Source organism: Triturus cristatus, chromosome 8 (assembly GCF_964204655.1).
Source record: "Triturus cristatus chromosome 8, aTriCri1.1, whole genome shotgun sequence".
Taxonomy (NCBI): Eukaryota; Metazoa; Chordata; class Amphibia; order Caudata; family Salamandridae; genus Triturus; species Triturus cristatus.
In genome coordinates, this window is record NC_140591.1 from 412,878,611 (window position 1) to 412,901,628 (window position 23,018).

General features: G+C 41.9%; 1 protein-coding gene across 7 annotated transcripts in view; it reads left to right on the plus strand.

The window, feature by feature from the left end:
• Nucleotides 1–23,018, plus strand: part of DGKH (diacylglycerol kinase eta) — a 725,438-nt gene that overhangs the window by 433,475 nt on the left and 268,945 nt on the right. For 6 of the 7 annotated variants that reach the window (XM_085621806.1, XM_085621807.1, XM_085621805.1 and 3 more), the window contains 2 exons: nt 4,358–4,462; nt 4,774–4,906. In XM_085621806.1, coding sequence (XP_085477932.1) covers nt 4,358–4,462; nt 4,774–4,906 — 238 coding nt within the window. The remainder of the gene's footprint in view (nt 1–4,357; nt 4,463–4,773; nt 4,907–23,018) is intronic. The other variant, XM_085621809.1, reaches the window with a different exon arrangement.

The following is a 23,018-nucleotide window of genomic DNA, read 5'->3' on the forward strand; positions in this document are numbered from 1 at the left end:
TGTATTTAAAAATCTCAGGTGAAATCTGACAGACACTTAACATACCCGACTGAAAACTTGTGTACTCAACTATTTATTAACTAAAGAATTTGTTAGGAGGTGTAACACCTCAATGCCCCCTCCCGCTCCCAAGCTACGCCCCTGTGCAAGGGCAAACTTGGTACCTCGTGTATCAAACCACTACTCACAATCACCTCTTTTACTCCGGAAATTTGGCAGTCTACTCATGAGACTGCACAGATTTGCACAAAAATCCAGTAGGTCTGTACTCCACCACTAAAAATCAGCTGCTACCAACCGGTTGATATGTTGTGTTTGGCCTAATCCATGTTGACAGTATAGTACCACTTTTGGTGTAAACGTTTTGCGTAGCAGAGTCTTGTTGGGGACTCATGGTCACAGCCTTCAGTTGAAGAATGGCTGCCTGGTTAGTCAGAATGAGGAAACGAGAACCAGGATGGGACATGGTTACTACGCTAGGGACTTCCAACCAACACTCGTTAATGATGATCAGTAAGATTTTGTACTGGACTTTCACTCGATGAAGCATTCTTTAGCTGTTGTCGCAAGTGATCGTTCACATCAGCCCATTTACTAGAAAATATGCAGGGACAAAGCAGAGGGTGGATATTTTCAAATCTATGGGATAAAATTAGAAATCTCAATATAATAATTTTGGAAGTATGATAATTTGGGCATAATGTGCCCACACTGTAATATAAATATGATTAGAAGGAAGCAGTGTTCTACTTCAGCCGATAAAGGACGCTAAATTTATAGTAAATATTGACACTGGGTTGTTGGTGGTCAAATAATGGCCTCTTTGTTTAGTTCCACAAACTGCTGAGATAATCACTGCCTTACTGCGAGGAAACTATTCGGTTCCACTCAATTTCAAAACGGGTCTAGTGGGAAAGTGTCCTCGCGCTGGACCTTAAATCTGCAGGACAGCTTCCTATGGTTTGTGTTTACAAACTCCGATGGGTTTCTGGAGACAGCTTTTTAACACTAATTCTTTTAAACAGGTAACTTTCATGCAGAGTCCTCTGCTAAGTACTTTTGGCACATGTCAGTTTGCTTGAATCCTCTGTGGATGTGATGTGGCCTGTGCGTGATTCCTGAGATGGTGACGCCGGATAATTGTCGAGCTACAAAGCATCAACACTGGTTATTAACAACAAGCATTGGCATAACCAGTAGGTCTCGCCTTTGGGACCTTATAAGTGTATAGCCATGCAACAGTTGCATAACTAAATACTTATAAGGTCCCAAAAGCGAGACCTATTGGCTATGCCCATCGGCCGTGCGGCTGCGAAAGGAAAGTGATTGCGATCAAACATCAAAACGGTCGTGTGGCTGGCCTGGTAGCACTTTTTGGAGCCCTCTCAATAAGTCTCGCCAGACTAGCGCATGCGCTGGGTCAGGCGAGACCTAAAAAGTCTAGGCGCCTCAATTAAGAGTGCCCTGGTATGTGGTTAAGTCCATATCTCCTGCATACGTTTCAGAAGCCGGCTCCTGCAGCCTGGGCGGGACGGGTCTTCAACCCATATGGGACCCCTCAAACCTTTAGGAGACCTCATATTTAGCCCAATGCCAATAAACATTGTGAGATATGGGACATTCAGGGACCCCTATTCACATTCTACACAGGAGGGGAAGGGGGAGGGGGGGGTCATCATGTTATGTTACGCTACTGTTCAGAAGGTGAAACTGATGGTGCAAAAAAGCATGTAAGTACTTAGGCATGTTGATTTTAGGTCATGAATCTTTTTTGAGGACTACACCTGTAACATATGCAATGTATTCCTCCTGTTAAGTCTAAACTCCGGAGCATCAATTAAGCGCAACACCTACGGGGGCACGGGTAAGCGAGACCTTGGGTTCACGGGAGGGGTTCGAGTGCAACCCTCCAAGCTAGTTTCTGAGGGAGGTCGCAGGCCGCCTTTTCTTTTTTCTTTTTAAACGAAACCTATTTTTACCAGGGGAAGAAAACTGCAACTTTTATAGCTTCTTTGACAAATTGCTTAGATGTTCTCATGTGGTCTCAATGACTTGTGTAGACTAAAATGTCATATTCCCCTAACTTGTACTTTTATTGCCCATTTTATCACGAGCTTTACAAACCTTTGTTTGGTGTTTTTCTGGCAGCAAGACCACGACCGAGGAATACTGTTTGAACGCGAATTTTATTTCCTTTCCTTTTTTTGGTTCAAACTTCTATATGCTGCTTTTTTTCTCAAAATTGCCAGCTGTCGAACATTGCTATTGGAAAAATGTGCGATCAGCTCTCTGCATAACTAGATTGAGCATCTTGAATGAGAACTGCGTTTTTTCATGGTGTGAAAAAAAATAGTTGCCCTCTGTTACTCCGAATCAGCGAGCAGTAGATGTATCTTATTTTATTTGTTGTAGTAGGCAAAATCACTGTTGCCTCTTGGCGGGGAGCAGGGTATTGCATTGGAGAGAATAGTCCGTATCTGGGGAGTCTGTTGTTTGCAAGTGGTAGACCGACTTCTTTTTTGTGCTTTGTTACCTTGAAGAATTGAGCCTGAGTGGATCTAACACAAAATGGATATGTAAAAAATAATACATTCAGAAGAGAGAGCTGCATAGGAGTTAAGGGGGAGAAACTATGGAAAAGCCGAATATTTCTTGCTTGAACCACAGATCTATAGGGTCTTTGGGGCTTCCCTTTCTCTGATAATTGGGAATCCCAAATCTTTGGGGCACGCTTCACAAATGATGATGTATGGTTTGGGATGAAAGACCTGCTCTGGTTCAGTCTTGCTAATTATACAGGTCTGAGAATCTATTGTCCTGAGATCCGTGGCTGACATCAATCTTGCAATCAACCATGGCCCAGGCCATGTTTTGATGGCCTGTGGAGCCGTCTTTGAACTGAGGCAGGCTTCGCCGGCAGCCACACCTTAACACAGCACTTGAGGTAATCTAGCCAAACTATATGGTACACCCTGTGGATGGAGAAATATCGAATTTGATCTTAAAGAAGAGGGTGGGAAAAGACTGGTGCCTTGCGCGAATGTAACTCTTCTTGTATAATTCCCTTACTCCTTCCTCTGCCATTGAAAAAAATAAAAACTGTGATTTTGAAATGGCCATCAATACTGTCATCCGGTCTAGTTTGAAAGTAACCTAGACACGTGTACTCCTGACAGATGAGTGCCACAAACTCTCCAGCAACCGACTGGCCGCTCTGACCATGCTGTTAAAAAACCCTCATTGTGTTAGAACTCACATCGCCAATTCCTATTCACGTTGCCACTCCAAATGTTGAATACACACCAGGATTAGCTGCCATGTGGTTATGACTGGGACTGTCAAGGTGTCAATTCATATGCTTCTGTGCTTTGTTTTTTGGTGATACATTTCTGTTATCCTACATTGAATGTGTTCTCAGTCCATACTCTTCACTCACATGCCCTCCTCCCCACTTACGTCATCAAAAATAAAGTGATGGATAGAATGCTTCAATTACTCTCAGCCACTGGCAGTGGCTCTGGGCCGCATCCCAATCAAACCATTTTCCGTCCTTCATACCTCCTGAGTTTGGACCTTGCCATATGCAAATTAGTCTTGAACAGAGCAGCACGAACTGCAAGGCCAGGTCCTCCCTGAATCGCAACACTAGCAAACCAGGACTGATGTTGCCCTTATTAGTGCTCAGCAGCCAGGTATAGTTTGGTTCCAGTGGCACAGTGCACACGGAACCCAGGTCTGGGCATACCTAGCACACCTAGGTTTTCAAAAACAAAGTGATGAATGGAATGCTTGAATTAATTTTGGCCACTGGCAATCACTCTGAGACACATCCCAATCCCACTGGAACCAAGCTAAACCAGACTGAAGCGCCCCAGTGACGGCGAAACCAGTATTGAGTTGCTAGTGTTGCTGTTCAGAGAGGACCTGGGCCTGTGGTTCAGGCTGGGCTGTTCCTATTGGAGCTGGGTCAAGAATGATTTGTATATGGCCGGTTCCATACTGAGGTGGCATAGTGGGTAAAAAACGATGGACTGGAGTGCGGCCTAGCGATTGCCAGTGGCTGAGATTAATGAAATCATTCCATCCATCACCTTGTTGTTGCTGTGCCCCACTTACAGGAATGCACACCCGAACATTCTGTGGTTCTGTCTCCTGTTTGATGTTTTCTTGATCTATTAATAACCTTCATCAGAGCAGTGAAGAACTCCTGGGCAGGAGGAGAGGAGCCCTTGAGGTGGTTGCATGGAGGAGTGATGGGCATATATCATCATCAGTGCTCCTATCAGATCTCAGTCCTTGGAGACCTCTGCGCCATACTTGTAATTCAAAGTCATTTATTCCGGCCCTCCTCTTTCAGGTAATCACCCCCTTCAGGAGGCTGATACTCTGTGCAGAAAACAGGAAGGAGATGGAGGACTGGATCAGCTCGTTGAAGTCCGTGCAGTCCCGGGAGCATTATGAGGTAAGGAAGCACGCCTTCCTGCACTTAGAATTATCCGTGCGAATATCATTATGCACAGTTGTAAAAGCATCTTTTAAAACCATTCGACCAAGCATGGATATACTATTTGAGCTAAAAAAAATATTAATTATTTTGAACAATAGTTCATTCTGCAATATTCATTACTTGCTGTCGTAATTAGAATCCTTACTATTTTTCTGCATGCTTTTCTCCAAGATGCTAAATATTTCAGCATTAATTATCAGTGTAAATGCTTTTAGCGATAGCTGTCTCCTGTTCTTCCAAATTTGTCTTGACTTCTCCTTTGCTAGACCGCACAGTTTAATGTGGAACATTTCTCAGGGATGCATAACTGGTACGCCTGCTCCCACGCCCGGCCCACCTTCTGTAACGTGTGCAGAGAAAGCCTCTCTGGAGTCACTTCCCATGGCCTGTCTTGCGAAGGTAAGGATTTTCAATGTTCTTTGTTATTGATTTACGAGAACTGATCTTAATGAAGTGTATGGGTCTGTTGTGTTTGTCCACCTCCGACATAGCCAGATAGGACAGAGACGCAGCGAGGCAAAGTGTTGGGTGGAAGTGTACTAAGTAGGCAAGGCAGTCTTTGAAATGTGACTAATTTTTTTCGTGAATGTAACCCTTCAGTGTTACTCCTGCACCTCTTCTCAACAGCATAGTATACTTTTCATTTAGGGTAAGGTTTAGAAATTAACTTTATATTTAAAAATGGTTCTTCGCTTGCCCATAGCTTGTTATGGCATTGACTATCGAAACTTAAATGTTGGTATTGCGTTTTGGCTGGGACACGAATGGTTTATTTCACCATCACTTAAGCTAGCCTTTAATTTACCTTTGGGCTGAGGACGATAGATTTAGACTTTGAACAATGCTATGTTTACTGTGGCGACCCAGGCACGACTCAGATTAACTGGTTTATCGAAATGACTAAAATTGTCTGGTTTATTGGCTCAGACACAGAAGATAGAAACAAAGTAGATGTAGTATGAATGTTGATGTATAGGATAACCCCCTGTAAACAAACTCTTATAAATTTGTCTAATTGAAATCTTCTTATAATTCAAATGTTCAATGAAATCGTTCAAAGACAGTGACTGTGATTATAGCGGTGGCACAAAGAGAAACTTTCCTATTTCAACTGAATTGTTCACTATAAGCAATGGGTGCAGCTGTCCAAAATAGTGCTGACCTTTCCGATACCTTTATGTGCAGTCTTTGAGGTTGTCCAAGTTTTAACAAATGCATTTTGTGTGCTTGTCATGGCTTTATTCATGTGTAGTGTCTTTGTGACATATAATTGTATGTTCACTTGTGGGAAAAGTTTTCAACATGTTTAAGTAAAGAATGATGTAATCCTCAGGGAGCCAGTGGTATCTCAACTAAATCGCAGTGTCTCCTTGCTTAGTCTAAATAGAAACACAATTTTCCTGGGCTCCTTAGAAAAGTGTATGTATAAAAGCCATCTGAACTGTGTTGCAGGGCAGGTGCACATTAAGCATGGTAGCCATGGCAGAGTAGAGGAAATTACCAATAGCTAACATGATCTTCCTGTTAGCAGTCCACTCTTCGGGACTGAAAAACAACTTGACAGATCAGTGGAGTAGAAAAACCTAGAACCCCTCTCGAATGAGTCCAAACGGACCTGAAGCCTCAGGTGGTACACAGACCAAGGAAAACAAGCTCTGCTGTCAAGGAAAACAATTTGTGGTCTAATGTACCACAACTCCAAACATGCATTGCTGTGGATGGTAATGAGGTTCGGAGGAAGAATATTTTCTTCTGGCATGGTCTCTATTCCTTTCCGATTTTGGTGCGCACGGTACATTTACCTTTTTTTTTTTTTTTTAGAAAAGTGGAGAAAAAAATTATTCAAAATTTGAGGGTTGATCATGATCCTGGATACTTTGTTTTTGAGTTATCAGATCTGGCAATTAGACCTGCGTTGGCAGTCTCTGGAACGCCAAGCTTTTTGCCTCCAGGAAGGCACGCTTTTGTAAGTTAAAGCACTAGTACTCCAGTCACCAGCTTGATAGAATATTTGATCCAAGTTCTGACACTGATTTATCAACCTTCCTCTTGAATGCATGGATTTATCCAAAGTCCACTATTTCCTGCCAGGCTCCGGAAAAGAATGACTCCAGCGTGTTTTCAGTTAGATGACTTGATCTCTGTTGCTGTAGAAGGTGCCCTACAATCATCCTACCTTGCAGATGAGAGTCACTGATGCTGCCTGAATACTGTGACTTTCACGTTTTTGTTTTAAACAAACCTGTTTGAGGGTCATTTTGATATGATGCATCTGATCCCCCAAATCTTTCCTATCTGATGTACTTATTCCTGATTGTAAGCCACTTTATTGCATGGCAATACTTGTCATTTGTGGAATCCTAAATTGATTTCAACTTTAGGCAATAGCACTCCCGGATGTCTAGCATAAAAATACATTTCCTATTGAACACTGATCCATAAATAAAATGCGATCTGAGCATTATTTGTATTTCTCACGTACTACCTAAGGAAATCTGTCAATTGTTATTTTTATTGATGAATTTCACAGTAGGTCTCAAAACTCAGGCAGACATCAAACAATTCAAAATTCTGAAGTACGAGTTGAAATTGTTAGAAGTGCAGTGCTATTTAATAAAAAAAAACGGTGTTTTCTTTTTGTGTTGCTTTATTTAATACAGAAATCACTGTGATGGAAACACTGATCCAAATATCTCCCTAGTGAGGCAGGTTTACTTTCAGTCACTTTTTTATTTTATTTTTGTTGTTGCCAAGATTTTCAATGTGGAACATATTTCCTGATCTTTGAGTCCACTTACAAAATATTTTGCATCTACATCGCACCTTTTTAGAAATTTATAAGGGAGATAGCGTGAAACCAGTTTGCCACAGTAATATTACAGTATGTAAGTGTGATGGACCTTGCATGCCTAGGAAGGTAAATATTTTAAGATAGCAGTCCCTCCGTTGGATGTGGTCATTGCCCAGTGAATTTCCAACATTGAAAGCTGCCTTTCTTGAAGAATTCTTAATTTCTAGTACCCAACAAATGTTTGCTTGTGGAACTGTTAGTTGTTTAGTCACTCAGTGATTGTGCATTGTCTCAGGGTCACAATAGGTTTTTGGCAACTAATTTAATAATTCTTAAGGGATGGCATTTTTTTCAATGGACCCCTGTATGCCGATTGACCTTCAATTGCTCTGAGTTGTCTCCATGATGGAATGACATTGGTCCTTGGGTAAAAATATCTTTGTGTGGTCAACACACCATAGTTTTTCATCAGGGCACCACCTTACCAGAATTCCCACTAAGACAGTTGGGAATACCATCTGGCTGCCTTTACATGTCCAGTTAATCGTGAAGTACAGAAGAGTGCTCTATTGCCAATGATTACTGTCGTATAGTACCTCTGTCAATATAGTTCATTTGAGTCTGCTGAAATGAAGCTTATTTTTGTAAACAATATTTTGTTTTCTTAAAACGGTACAGTGAAATGATTTATAATCCTTCTTTTTGAACAGCATTTAATAATAGGATACAGGCTGACACGAGCAGTTTAGTAGCATGTTTACAATTGGACTTCTATTAAGATTAAAACCATTTTTATCCTTCTGATAGTAGGCATCTTTGAAGGAAAATGGTTCAAAAGTATTTGAGGCGACTAGGATGGACTTGGGCTGAAAAAGGAGAGAACGCAGGAGGCTTGGAGGGAGAAATCCTCCCACATTTAGCATTTAGAGAAGGGCCAGAAGGTCTACTGGGAGTGCCCTTGGTTCAGGGATGGGGAAATGGATAAGGAATAGGGGCCTTCTGGCACTATGCACCGTTATATTGCTTGTACAATCTTTACTCTAATTTTGTGCTGATCTTATGACCTGGGGGTTTCATAACTGTAATGTCTGTTTAACTATTGTTCTTATGTTTTCTTTGCTCACTGGAGTGGTAATTTAATAAAGATAGAGGGCTACGCCTCGGTAAAACCATAATCAAAGTTGTCTCTCTCCCGTGAGTCTTTTTCAGTGGGGGGGGGGGTGGGGGGGCAGTGACTTGCACGTTGTGAGCGGACGAATAAATATCTGAATCTACCTTCACTACTATACTTGCTTTGAAACGTGACCACGCCGCACACACAGTGGAGATAAATGCGATTTTACAGTGAGTGCACACGTAGCACGTGCACATTTTATACCTTTTAATAAAATATGCATTGTTGATTGCACCTCTCAAGTGGCACCTGTTGGAGGATATTAAAGGTCACCCGTTTTATGCCTCTGAAAGAAAGAATGATCCATGATGAGAATCCGGATGTGCGTGGGCGTCTTCTGCCGCGTGCCCTGTCGAGATCAAAATATTTTCCTGCCTCTGGCTGGCACGTTGTAGGCGACAACTGGATATTGCTATTTTTGTTGGTCCCCAGTCAGGATCAATTTTCTGGGCAATTTTTCATGCAAACGGCTGAGGGAAGCTGGCCTATTCTCATGCACAAAGTCAACCAGTTTCTTTGCTTTCCTGGAGCAAGTGCCCTCCTACAGCTGACAGCACATTCGTCTTCATATTGTTAAATTGGTTTTGCAGTTTTACGTGCTTGGGGAAAAACACATATACATTAATCAAAAAAAGGATGCCCTGTAGAAGGCAAGAATCTAGCGTAATGTCAAATACATGGAGGACGCTGCTTATAGAAAAAGATTTGAAAATAAATGCAGAGAGTATTAGCACACATGTAACTAGTCACATTGTATTCGTCGTCTTCCAACATAACACCATGATGACAATGCTACCTACCCAGCTTTTGTGGTTTTCATGTTGACCTTTTTTGCCGAGAGACCAAAATGGTGTTTTAGGAATTTTAGGATAATATGTTATTTAAACTACACAAATAATAATTTTAGACTTATGAAAGCGATAAAGCGCAAACAGGCCAAGTAATCACGTAACGCTGCACTATACAAATGCCCAATAACATAACACTGCATCTTTTGTAAGCCTTCCAAACAAAATATTTCACTTGTTGAAGCACTTGTATAGAGTTTGTGTGGTCTAGAGTTTGGTGGTAGCACTAAATGAGCACACAAAATAGAACATGTTGGGAGCTCCCAGGCCCTTGCCACTATTGATAAAATGGTTAAAAGTATTTTTTTTATTAAAAAAAACAAAAAAACATGTTGCCATGGTAATGCCTGCAACTGAAAAAGCAGAATGCCGCTACTCATAGTGAAGTTAACCAATGGCATAAGTGGGCGGAACCGTTGCCCCATGCTGTATGTTGTGAAGGATGAAAAAAACGTGAATGACACTCCAACAGCCCAATGACTGAATAGGACTGGTTGAAAGTTCCTATAACTATATGATGAATAATCTTAGTATACTCGAAAGGCTTTGGCTAATGTTTGACCTAAAAATAAGTTCACTTTTATAGTAAGTGGCCAGACCCTCCTTTTAATTAGTTTTTTTATTTTTAAGGTTTGCACATGCCGGTAGTAATGTGCTGAGGTGCTAGGCAAAGCATGTCAAGTTGGCAATGTTTCCAAAATCTAGACAATATTCGAAACTCAAGAAGTAATCATTGGACATTTCCCACCAACATGTTAAAAAACAATGAAAAAAATGTCTGCACCAATACCATTACCATTTCAGTGTGTCAAGACGTTCTGTACCTCTCTCTACTCCAAATTCGAGGCGACAAGATGTTTACAGGTGTATGTCACCCTGCCTTCAGCCCAACCGTGGCACACTTCAGCTATCCTTTTGCAGCATCTGTTAAGTTCGACATTGGAAAGGGATACAATTTGAGTACTGAGGAAATCAAAACCTTTATGAAAGGTTGCCAAATTCTGATGATTCACATGCTTATTTTGTAAAAACACTCACTACCATCGTTGCCTTAGAGTGAGGGTGGCTTTGGGAACACATAATTGTGGCCATGTGCATAATGAAATGCCTTTAAAATCATAGAGAAATGAAGGGGCTAAAAGGGCTGTTTTTGTGTCCCAAGACCAGCTGAAAATGTTTAAAAAACAATGGAGTCCTCCACTGCCAGCTGTATTTAACCGTCTTAAAGTTAGGAACTGCAGTAGATAGCCGAATGCAGTAGTGGTAGTACACAGGAGGAGAAGATAAGATGTGCTTCCATCTTTGAAACTGGGAAATGGGATCCAGGTTCGAATCCCGGTGTCGGCTCAACATCCTGTGATTTTGGGCAGACCACTTAATCTCCCCCAAAAAATGAACCTGTCCTTCTATAATGTAATCTGGTGCTCGGATACAGTGCTTTAATGCCCTTGGGCCACATTCACACTATATAAAACTGCACAAGCTAAAAAAAAACAATTAGGAACAGGAAAAAAACCCACAATTTATCAGTGCATTCAGAACTGTACATCTTGAGGAAATCCCTTAAGGGAGGTAAACAGTGGGTCAGAGGAATACCCATGGATCCTCCTTCCTAGACTGGAAGTTGAAGTGGGGAAATATAGGATTAAAGCTCCAGAGAAAGAAAAGTGCTGTATGTAGAGGCCAGTAACTACCAGCTAAGAGGCTCTGAAAGAACTGCTTTGGATTGATTCAAGCCTGGCCCCAATATGACATTCAAGAGCTGAAAGAACTGACTGTAATTGCAGAAAGAGCCCTTGGGGTAGTGCCCATACAGACATTCAAAGAAATCGCATCTGCCTCATAAAATGAACAAACCCATAGATGGCGAACAACCAGGCAATCGAGGACTGAACAGGCCAAGATGTCATCTGAGACTTTGTGCAAGATGAAGGTGTGATAAAAGGGAAAATATATTGCAAAACAGTCCCATGCAGATGCTCATTCATGAAGTCCCCTAGTGGTACACTCCGAAGAAAAGTACAATTTACATTCTTCTGTCGCAGGCATCTTGACTAGGGCACAATCATGGTCTCAATTGGCAGCATAGTCCAGAAACAGCTACACTGAGTCAGCGCCAAGGATCAAGAAAGCAGTCATGACTACCTGAATGTGAGATTTGGGTTGGAAATTATACATTTTCTTCAGGGTCACCACAGATTTCCATGCCTCTTTGCTGAAACCTATTTTTGCTTGCTATAGAACTCCGTGCACTTTACCCCTGCTAACCAGTGTTTAAGTGCTTGTACTACACCTTTCTACATGGTAAAATTGGTATACATCGCATTGGTTTATTTAATTTGCTTATAGGGACCTAGTATATGGTACCAAGTGTATACAGGGCTTGTAAATTAAATACTACAAATGGACTGCAGCACTCATTGTGCCATCCACTGTAGAGGCACTGTAAAACATGTCTCCATGCCTTCCAATGTAGCCTGGCTGTGCAGTTTTAAACTATAAAATCAACCTTTCAAAATGACCCCTTTTGACAGGTGTAAGAAAGTCATTATTTTTGTCCTGATTACCCTAATTTGTTTGACTGATGCTGGTGGTTACTGACTCTGAAAGTGCCCTGGGCTCTGCTAAACAGACACAGGGCCAGTGCTCTGACTTCTAAGGGTATATGGCAATTGGTATAATTATAACTGGCAACGAAAACCTACCTGTAAGTCCTTAGAATATGGTAGGCATGTAGGTTTAGAGACCCCAGTGGACGTGATGCACTTAAGTGTGCACTGCTGTGGTGTCTGGTGTCATTATAAAGCCAGGCCTGCCTTGCAGCAGGTTTTAAAATAAAACTATGTCTAAATTCGACTTTAAAATTAAAAGTACCTCCAAAGACTGAAACTGCTTTTTATTACTTATAAGTCACCCCTGAGGTCTGCCCTAGGTGCCCCAAGGGCAAGGGTGCATAGTTATGAAAAACAGGGAGAATATAAAAAATATTTTATGAGCCCTGGTAAGGAAAACCAGTTAAGGTAGTTTTTCCCTATTAGTGTAGTGTTGCCAGCCCCATAGGCTAACATCGGGAAGGCTTTATTAAACGTAATACACTCTACCTTTGCTTAGGAGCTAGCTAGTAATATTATTCAAAGTATCAAATAATGGTTACAATAAATCCAACGACTTGACAAGATCAGATTTATTATAACTTACAGTAAAATAGTTTTAGAACTTGCTGTCCTGACGTTACCTAAAGCAGCCCGTAGTAGCCTGTTCTGATTGGCCAGCCTTTGTCAAGGTGCTTCCTGAGTAAATGGGAAGATGCCTGGGGATGAACAATATAGTCAATTGGTGGGAGGAGATTTTATTCCTGGAGAAACTAGTGAGAGGAAGGAGGCTGGGGAGATAAGCTGGACCTCAAAGGCAGAATAACAGATGCCATAGGACCCAGGACAGCCACCACTTCGTTGATCCCCAGCTAGATGGGAGTTACCCTAATTAGATTAGGAGAGGGGCTGGACAGGGAGTGTAGTCAGATGTTAGCCACACCTTTGGGGTTGGGTTAAACAGACACACACGCACCTTGGAGAGATTTTCTACATTTTGATTTTTGGAGAACAGTCCTTTCTGGGTCCCAAATAAGCCACAATTTATAGGAAGTTATCATAGCAGAGGGAGTTTTAAACCATTTGTTTGGGGTGCCCCCCTTTCCCATCCCAGAATGGAGGATAAATACGGGAGAGCTGCAGAAGTTCTTCAAAACACTGCCTGGAACAGCAGAAGGACTGCCCTGCTGGACCCTTGGACTGCACCACAGAAGGCTTGCACTCAGGACTGCACCTGCTGCCCTCAGAAGGACTGCACCTGCTGCACTCACAAGGCGCCATAAAGAAAGAATTTGACTCCTGGATCAGCAGCAGCTACAACGGAGCTGGAAAAAATCACCTGCAAAGCCCACAAGAGTATCACCCCAGCTGACCAGTTGCAACTGGATTTTTCCTGGATTGTGGATGTGTATTGTAGAAAGTTGAGTCCAAGCAACCAATCTAAGGCAATCCAGAGTTTGAAAGCACTGGGATGCAATATTAAATACTAATACTGTATCTATGGAAGGGGACTAGTGAGAAAAAATATTTAAACAACTACGTTTAATTGTTATTAAAAATCCTATTCAATATTGAAGTAGGATTTCCTCTAAATATTACGCAAAAGTAACTTTTAGAAAGCTACCATTGCCCTGTCTCAAGCCCCTAGAAGCTCAATCTGCATTTTACTCTTCAGTGTCTGCCAGCCAGTAATTAGGATTTTAATATGCATACAAGAGGTGTAAACCTTCTCCCAGGAGCAAACAATAGGCTGACTTGAATGGGCTTAGATTACCCATCTGAGCCTGACTGAATATGCTGGAAGGAAGTTTTTGCCATTAAAATATCAGGTCTTGCTTGAATGTTACATCCTGCTTGACTGGTCTGCTTGGGTTTTTCGTATGACGCTTGGGGCGCACTTCAAAGAGCCTACTTTGTGACAGGCAGATATTAGCTGACACTTTTTTGTCCCTCCCCCATCCAGTCAGGCCCCTGTGAAACTAGGCCCTTTTGCCGTTAGTGTCACAGCCTGTGTGTCAGGTGTGATGGGTTTACATTTGACATTAGGGGTGCCCTTCAAAGGGCGAATGCAGGATAGCTAAAAAACTATTGTATGTCCCATGTCTGGTTGCTGAAAGCGCAGCTTTTTCTTCCAGATGTCTGTCTCTGAGGTTGATGTGGGTACACAGACTGCATCGAAACTAGTATTTGATGTGGGAGGAAACTAGAATTACCATACCCCCTAGAACACCCAAAACCTTAAAGCCCAAGTTTAGCATGGCTGAAGACTCCCACCCCCCCCCCCCCCCCTCCACCCCCACCCACCCTTTGAAAATGTTCAAAGTTAGTCCAGGACCCCTTTACCACATTGGTTGGGGCATCCCCAGGGGTCATACCCAAACTCTATTTTGTGACAGGCATAGATGTGGCATCTCCAGGCATCCACGTTGGATCTCTTTCTGGGGCTGTGGAAGAGAAGAAGAGGACTAGATCTGATGTCTGTGACCTGAGAAGAGCTTTGAAGACTGGACATGCTCTCCCCTGTGTTACCAGGACAAAGGTATGGACCTCATGGGTCATAATGCTTATCTCCTGGTAAAGCCAAAGCGACATACCAACAGCTGCGGACCGTGCATTTAAGAGTTGTGGGGCCGGGCTGGGGGGGTATTCGACAGAAGACCACGAGGGAAAATTAAATAAAGAATTTTTCTTTGTCTGTCGAAATCCCCCCTACCCAGCCCCACCGCTCTTACCTGCATGGGCTGCGACTACATACCAAGCTACAAGAGACCTTTTATCTTAACTGCCCAGGTCACCAATTGCAATTGGACCTGGACTAGGGCAATCCTTTTGACTTCTACCTCCCACCCTGTAAGTCCCCCAAGTGCCTCCTTTGAGGCTTTTGGGTGCTTTGGAAGTGTACTCTGTGTTGGATTGGCTCTTACAGATCTAAAGTCAGAAGGTAAAATCTTTGACCAGGACAAACCTGGTTAGTGTATCCGACCCACACTCCCTCGCGGTCAGCGTCAAGTTGCATCTAGGTCTTGCTCTACTGCGACTATTGACTATCATTGGCACTTTGTACTTCGTGTGTGTTTGTTTGTTTACACAAATACAATATTATACTTGGAAAGTTAAAGTTAGGTGACTTAACTTGAAAAAATTAACTTCCATGTGAAGACAAAACCTGCAAGTAAAGGATATAAAACTTCCCTGCGTTGTAATGACCCCCGAAGTAACTCCTGTGATGTATTAATTCCCGATGTCGAGACTGCCAAGTTGAGGTAACATACCTTCACACTTTTCATAAAATCCTTTTCCACATACACTACATATACTACCTTCACATAAATCCTCGCCGCCCATCCTACCCTTTCCAAGTTTACTAGCAATTCTTACTTTTTGTCTTTATTCACCTTTATGTGTAGCCTATGTTTATTCTGTTCTCACCCTAGGTTTGATGTGTATATTTGCTTGTGTTTTGACTAATTTATTTGGCTATGTTCAATGATTGTCTTTAGTGGGTTCTTTTGTCAAGTGATCAAAACACACTTAGGCCCTGTTTGCACGATAATAAAACAAAATTACTAAATTAAAGGTTAGTTGGCATCATGGTTGGTGAAGATATACACAGCAACTATGAACTTAGGGTATCTGCTGGCAAGAAATAGAGAGACAATGATGGTGTCCCTCTCTAAACCTTGCTGAGACCTCATGGATAAGATCCTTCTCTAGACCCTTGTTACCAATTGTAAAATTCGGATTAAAACGGGAGTAAAACCTTTCCTAGTACAATGCTTTCCGCTCTGCTGTTGATGGTCCATCCTGACCCAAAAACATTTAACCCCTAGCCGTATTTTTCAGAATATCAAACAACTTTTCCAAGTACTTAATTTGTTGTGTGTTCTTCTCCATCAGTGATCATGGCGAACGATTTGTAAAAAAAAATTGATACGCTTTACTTGGAAATACCTGTTTGCATTTCTCCATCATATGGGAATTAGAATATTCTGCTATGAATCTCACTTTTGTATTCCAAAAAATGAGATATATAGTATCCAGGATTTAGAATTCATGTTTGGCATCCAGATAATATTAAAGTCATAGTGTCCATTTAAGTTTTTATGATGAGCCTTTAGATGCTTCTTTAAATGAAAAATGATCTGGATGTTGTGTAGCAAATACATTTTTAATGTTTGTCGTTATTGATGCCCAGTATACACACTCCAGTGGTTTTACATTAGCAGGCATGACATAAAGTTAAATGGTGTTTACAAAGTAGCTGACACATGTTCCTGTGAGCTGTTAGGCCTGGACAATATGTACAACAAGCTAACCAAAATATGTGGCATACATGGACAAGGGCACAGCAAACGTGCATAAAATAGTGGGAGAAAAGGGTTTGTTATTTTCGAGGAGAGTGCATTAAAGCATAATGTTTGGAGAGGCAGGGTAAACAGTCTAACTTTCAAAGGTAAATATTGAGTCCAAGTTGACGAAAAGAAGACCGTTAAAATGTTTTTGTAAACACAAAGTGGGTATCTCAAAGTGGTCCTGTTGAAGACGTAATCATACCTGTTATCTCAAAGTCAAGTCATTGTCCGTGTTTCTGGAGAATGGAAGACACTCATCGAAGTCTCATGCAATTTGAGTATTACCAAATAGCAGACTGTCTCAGTTATAGTTAATTTCATCAAAAAGGATTGGTTAGTGTTGTCTACTGGACCCAAGGTGATCTAGTATTTGGTAGTTGTAACTGGAGACCAGGCTGGTCCCGGGTTTATGTATTTAAGTGTCCATCACGCCTCGGGTGTTTTCACCAAAGTCCATCTTTTGTCTTAAATGTGGTATGGATAGGAATGAAATCCATGTCTCGAGGAACAGCCATATTGGAATGCAAGAATTCTAAATGCTATAATAAAGCCTGCTCCCCAAAAAAACTACATTTAAAGAGCATTATACATTTTCGTCCCATCTCAGGATTATTGCAAGATTGTGTCAAAGAAGAGTCGCAGAAGAGGACCGAGCGGGATGCGGGTTGACATCTGAAAGTAATGGGCACGTCTGTGGGGCTTTTTGCGTTCTGGGCTGAGAGAAAGGTTGTGAATGGGTAATATAAACATGACCTGATATTGGCATAAGCTAGGGGATATAGCAAGGGTGCCCACTGGTGATAGAGCCCTTCATGGAGGGCAGAGAAAGGGATCCAACAGTGTTGGATGTTATCCATGTTATCGTGCTATACTTCAAAAATCTTTATTTCGGTTATTGCTAACCATAAAAGACACACATAAACAATGTACAAGTCATTATCACATAAAGCAGACAAACATTTCAATGCAAAATAAAAGTTCAATCAAAATATGGACACAGAACGAGGTACATGGTATCACTGGTCCAGGCAGTTTCTCAATCTAATACATAGTTTTAAAAATTCCTTGATTTGGAGAATACTGTCACTGTGCAAAAGCTGCAAGTACAAAAGAGCCGGTCTGATTTGTTTAAAACCAAGTTTTTTTAAAAGAGTCACTAAATATAATTTGCGAGGAAATTCATAAAATTTACATAAAAAGATAAAATGCAGCAAATCCTGCGGAGACTTTCCGTCGCAGCCGCAGGGCGCTGCAAGTTTATTAAAAATATCACATTTAGGTCGAATAAGCAGGTGATGAAATTGATTAAGCCTAAATCTGGTCAGTAAAAATTTCTCATGTGAAGACAAAGACCCTTCCAGATATGGTTCTATGGCCACGGTGGTCTTAAGCATAACAAACTTTCTCACACTTGGCTTCTGGAGCTCCACATCTTCTCTCGTAATCCTCTTATCCTGCAGAAAAGATTGTTTAATTCGCTCCAGATCTCCCCTGGTTATTGATTGTGGTTTGGAGAAGAGTTCAGGGCGACCAAGTTTATCAAAGTTTGATTTTAGGTAGCTTAGCCAAGGAGAACTCAGTGCCTTGTCCAGTGACAAAAAGTCCTTCATGATTAAGTGTGTTAGGGGTATGTTCTCATTTAGCCAAATTTTAAGCCAAAACATCAAAGGGCGTAAGGAAAGCAAATCACATATATATTGGGACCCCAGCTCCTCATGAACAACAAAGTTAGCCGTACCGGATGGGACACACAATAGTCGCTTCATAAAACGATTTTCAACAATCTGTAATTGCTCTCCATTTACGTACCCCCAAAGTTCACTGCCATAGGATACAGTTGCCACGGACTTAGCATTGTACAATTTCAACATTGCACAGATTGGCTTTTTCCCCAATTTGGTTGCAAAGTTGAATATTGACGCGTTAACCCTCACCATTTCACCTTTTTTCTTCACAAGATGAGGTTCCCAATTTAATTTTGTATCGAAGAGAACTCCTAGGTAAGAAAATGATTTAGTTAAAGGGATTGTTTCTCCGCCAATCCTAAATTGGAAGGGTTTTCTTGGTTGCTGACCAACTTGCAATACAAAAGATTTAGAGTTATTTACCAAGAGGTCTCTATCTCTCATAAATGTATTAAATGCTGTTAACAATGATTGCAAGCCCCTCTCGGTCCTAGATATAAGTACTGCATCATCTGCATAAAGAAGTATTGGGATTCCTCGCCTACCAACTCTGGGACAGTCAGCATGAACATCTTGCAACACCCCATCTAAGTCATTAATATAGAAGTTAAAAAGAAAGGGGGCCAGGATACAGCCCTGCCGGACCCCCTTTCCAATACTAAAATTATTAGATACACTCAAGTCCAGGGAATATCTCACATTAGCACTGGTGTTATAGTGCAGGGCAACCAAAAAGTCAACCAGACCGCTATCAACCCCTTTTGCCCTCATGGACTGCCACAGTTTAGACCGGTTGACACAGTCAAACGCTGAGGACAAGTCCATAAAGGCAAGGTGAATGGTACCTTTCTGTATTATAGTATATTTGCTTAAGATCAGGAAGAGGTTAAGGCATTGAGTAGTTGTTGATCGGCCTTTACAAAATCCGTACTGCGAGGGGGACATAATGTTCTTTTCCTCCACCCACTCTACCAATCTTTGCAGTACAATTCTTCCTACAATCTTAACCATGGAATCTAATAAAGAAATCGGTCGATAGCAATGTGGGCTGCCCTTGTCACCCTTTTTAAAAACTGGGACAATTGTGGAAACACCCCATGATCGTGGACATCCTTCTTTTGCAGCAGCATTAAAAACTGACTCTAAAATCGGTGCCCAAAAGCTAGGATCAGATTTGTACAAATCAGGGGGAATCCCGTCCGGGCCGGGAGCTTTCCCACCTGTGATTCCCTGAATGCCCTCCAAAACTTCAGCTCTATTAAAAACAATCTGTTCACCAGTTTTACTGCAGTCAGAACTAATAACCATGTCCTCTGTGCAGCAATGAAGTTTTTTGAAGTGCACTTCCCACTCCTCCTTAGATATATAACTTTCAGTACCATTTCCCGGGTCCTGTGTCAAAAATGGTTTTCTCATCAAGGCCCAGAAAGCTGTACTACTTCCAAGGGTGGCAGGATCTAAGATTGCTAACCACGCCTCTTCCCTGAGAAATTCCTTATGTCTTGCAATAGTTTTTTTGTAGATCATTCTACATTGCTGGACATCAGCTTTTATCCTAGGCTTAGATGACAATGCTACTCTTAGGTTTTTTGCTGCTAGGGAGCAATCCTTGTTAAACCACCTTGGGCCTTTTAAAGAATCCGAGTTTTTTATGGGTACTGATAGTAATTGAGATACCTTCCCCGCTAAACTATTGAAGGCATTAAGGATAGTGTTTGGGAGTGTATCCACTTGTGTGCATAACGAAATTTCGTCAGCACAAATAGTTTTTATTTTAGTATACAGCTGATCAGGGGTTACCATAGACCATCTCAGACGGCGTCTGCCATCAGTGGTATTCACCCTACCAATAAGGGGTTCCACTCTTTCTTTTGCTATCAGCGGTCCCTCAAGAGAGCAGTGAGAGGATTATGGTCACTAAATTCACTGACTTCAATAGAGAAGAATCCCACAAAAGACTGCATTGCAGGTGTTAGCAAAATGAAATCTATAAAAGTTGCCCTACCATTCCCCTTAAATGTTGGAGTGTCAAAGCACTTATTTGGGGCCATCAATGCCATCATAGGAGTTAATTCTAACTCATTAAGCATATCATTGAGGTGTTCCCCCTCAGTTGTATGCTCAAAATGAAAATTCTCATAGTCCGGGCAATTAAATTCTGTGATCAATTTAAAAAGAGGGTCTCCACAGGGATGAACATTAAAATCTCCGACCACCATGAGGTTATGAAGACAACCCTTCATGGAGTTACTAATAAAGGAATGCAATGTAACTATCTGACTAGAGTTGGTACTACAATTAATAGAATTGTAAAAATTGACCAAACCAGCCGTACAGTTGTCTCTATTTAAAACTAAGCCAATAATGCCAGTGTGGTTTGTTGTAATTCTCCGAACCTTACAACACAAAACTATGGATATGAACACAACCAAGCCCCCCTTAGGTCTACCCCTGTTAGTTGCTACTGCCGGTACGTAGTAGGCCTTATACCCTTCCAGGAAGAAATTACAATCGATTGACCAGGTTTCCTGTAGACAGATAACTTTGTACTTTTTAATATACTCAATCCAATTGCAATCCTCCATTTTGGAACCAAGACCCGTAATGTTCCATGAAATTATGTTATTAGGGTTGGTAACAGCCAAAGTACATTCCGGACAATCAGTATCCGTAAGGCCACGAGTTGCCTGCCCATCGGATACCTCCTGTCAGTCACATAACTCTAATCCCGAGAGGGCGTCAAATCTGTTGTGGGTTACAATGTTGAAACCGTTACCTCTCTGTAACCTACCATTATGAGCATATTCCTCATTAGGAGGCAATGACTGTGAAGGTATACGTGATCTGAATGGGCCAGGGGTTGGTGGGTTTCTAATAAAATGGGAATAAAAAAACCCCAGTGGGCGTATGCAAATGCAATTGGGAGTGTTGGCCAATGCAGCAGCTCTGAGAAGAACTGTAGCAGCATGCTGAGGATGCCTAAAATTGATAATAATGCAGTCACCATTTATTGTTTTGCTAGATGAACCAATCCAGCTCACCCTCCTTGTTGTTAATATTTGATCTGCATACTTAACGGGGAACCCACAATTCTTGTTGAGCCAGAAAACCGTCCTGTTCTTTAAAGAATCATGATTTTCTTCAAACGCCTGATGTGCATGGGGCTGAATGGGAGGGACATTCGTAAGTACAGCCACATAAGGTGCACAATCAGGGGGAAGATTTACATGACGATTTTTCTTTGTGGGTATTAGTCAGATTTCCCTCTAAAGATCTCATATTAATGGTATTCTGCATTATTAATGTCGTGGAATCCGGTAAGACAGGATCAACAGCAACCTCTGTGTTTTGTGTGTTAATCTGCCTGTCTAAATGAGTTTTAGATATACTTCCCTTTGATGATCCCAGGTTATCCAGAGTTAGCCTAATATTTCCTGCATCTAATTTGCCTGATGCCCCAGCCAGGTGGGATTTTATCAGACCACCTAGTCTTTCTACTTCTGAGGCCATAATATCTAATTTCGCTAGCAAAGGTTGCATCAATTCTGCAATTTTTGCCTCTAATTTTCCCTCCAGTGAGTGAAATAGAAGTGTTAATGGTTCAGGGGCGATATTAGAGATCAATCCGCCCATACCACTACCCTCTCCTAAATCCTTTTGTAATCCCCCACTATTAGAGACTCTATTGGCCCTCCCGGTTTTACTTTTGCAATGATTACCCATGCGCTTAACTTGCACCTTCCTGCATAGTCTCATTGGTCTATGCTGAGGCGATAGGGGTGATGACTCTTCCTCTATTAAATCAGATGCAACTTCAAGGCCATCAGTAATCAAATCTATATGTGTTTGTGCTTCAATGAGTACAACAGCCCCGCTTTCCCCATCCACTCCGTCTATAGGAGCTGTGACTACCAAAGGGGACGACAATTCAGCACACCCAACATCATCATTACCCCGCCCTAGGGAAGCTCGGCGTGAGTTGTTGATTTGGGTCACCTTTTGCACCAGATAGTTATCCATAGAACCGGCCCCCTTAGTAGGTTTATTCGTCTTAGCCTTGGACATATTAGTAACCCTGACGGTAATCCTTAGAGCCAGGCACCTTTTTACCCAGGACTATACCACCGGCCAACTTTGCTCAGACCATACAAATAGCCACGTTGCACAACACAGTATGGTGACTTCGAAGGAACTGTATACGTACAAAGTCCGTGGCCCAGTCCAGTCTCTTATGTCCTCTGAGGGCCTCAGAGGGCCCACCCTTTGCCCGGGCTTAGCCCGGCGTCCGCGCGCGTCCCGCGACGCGGAGGGAGTGCCGCCGTTAAATGCGCCTCCGGGCGCGTAGGTAGCGTCAAACTGCGCCGGGGCACCTGGGACGTGTAGTTGTGGCCGCTTCCAAGCCGTGCGTGAGGCAGCCTTTATAACGGACGGGGTAACCCAATATGGTCAAGGACCTGGGTAATGTATATTACAAAAAACAGTGGTCCTGGACCTATATTTTGAATGAATTAATCAAATTGCTTCGTATTTTATGGTTCAGTTAACCATAACATTAGGTGAATTAATACAGTAAAAGGAAGAAAAACGACCTGAAAAAGAATTCATCATGTATTTATTCAATGATATATTGGAAAAATGCCATCCATGTGATATTTAATCAAATGAATTAATCAAAAAGGAGGTTGCACCAGAAGGGATGTGCAGTGAAAAGGAGAGGGTGCTCAAGTGTAAGGAAATCAGAGGAAAGAATACTTCAACACTTGCGACCATAAGGGAAATTAAACAGCCTCGGTCTTGCGGATCTTCAGTCGTCACTGTGGAGTCAGGCACGAATGAAAGCCTCATTCGTGCCTGACTCCACAGTGACGACTGCGTACTGACGACGCGCGCTGTTTCTAAACAATCTACGGAACCCCAGTTGACCGCTTAAACTTTACTCTTGAACATTTGCTGGATTTGTCCCTTGAAACCTCTGGTGGTTCACTTTTGGACATTTATTGTCAAGGTTGACTATATTCATTCTACTGGACTCCAAGTATGAACCATGAATTTTCACATCGCCTATAATTG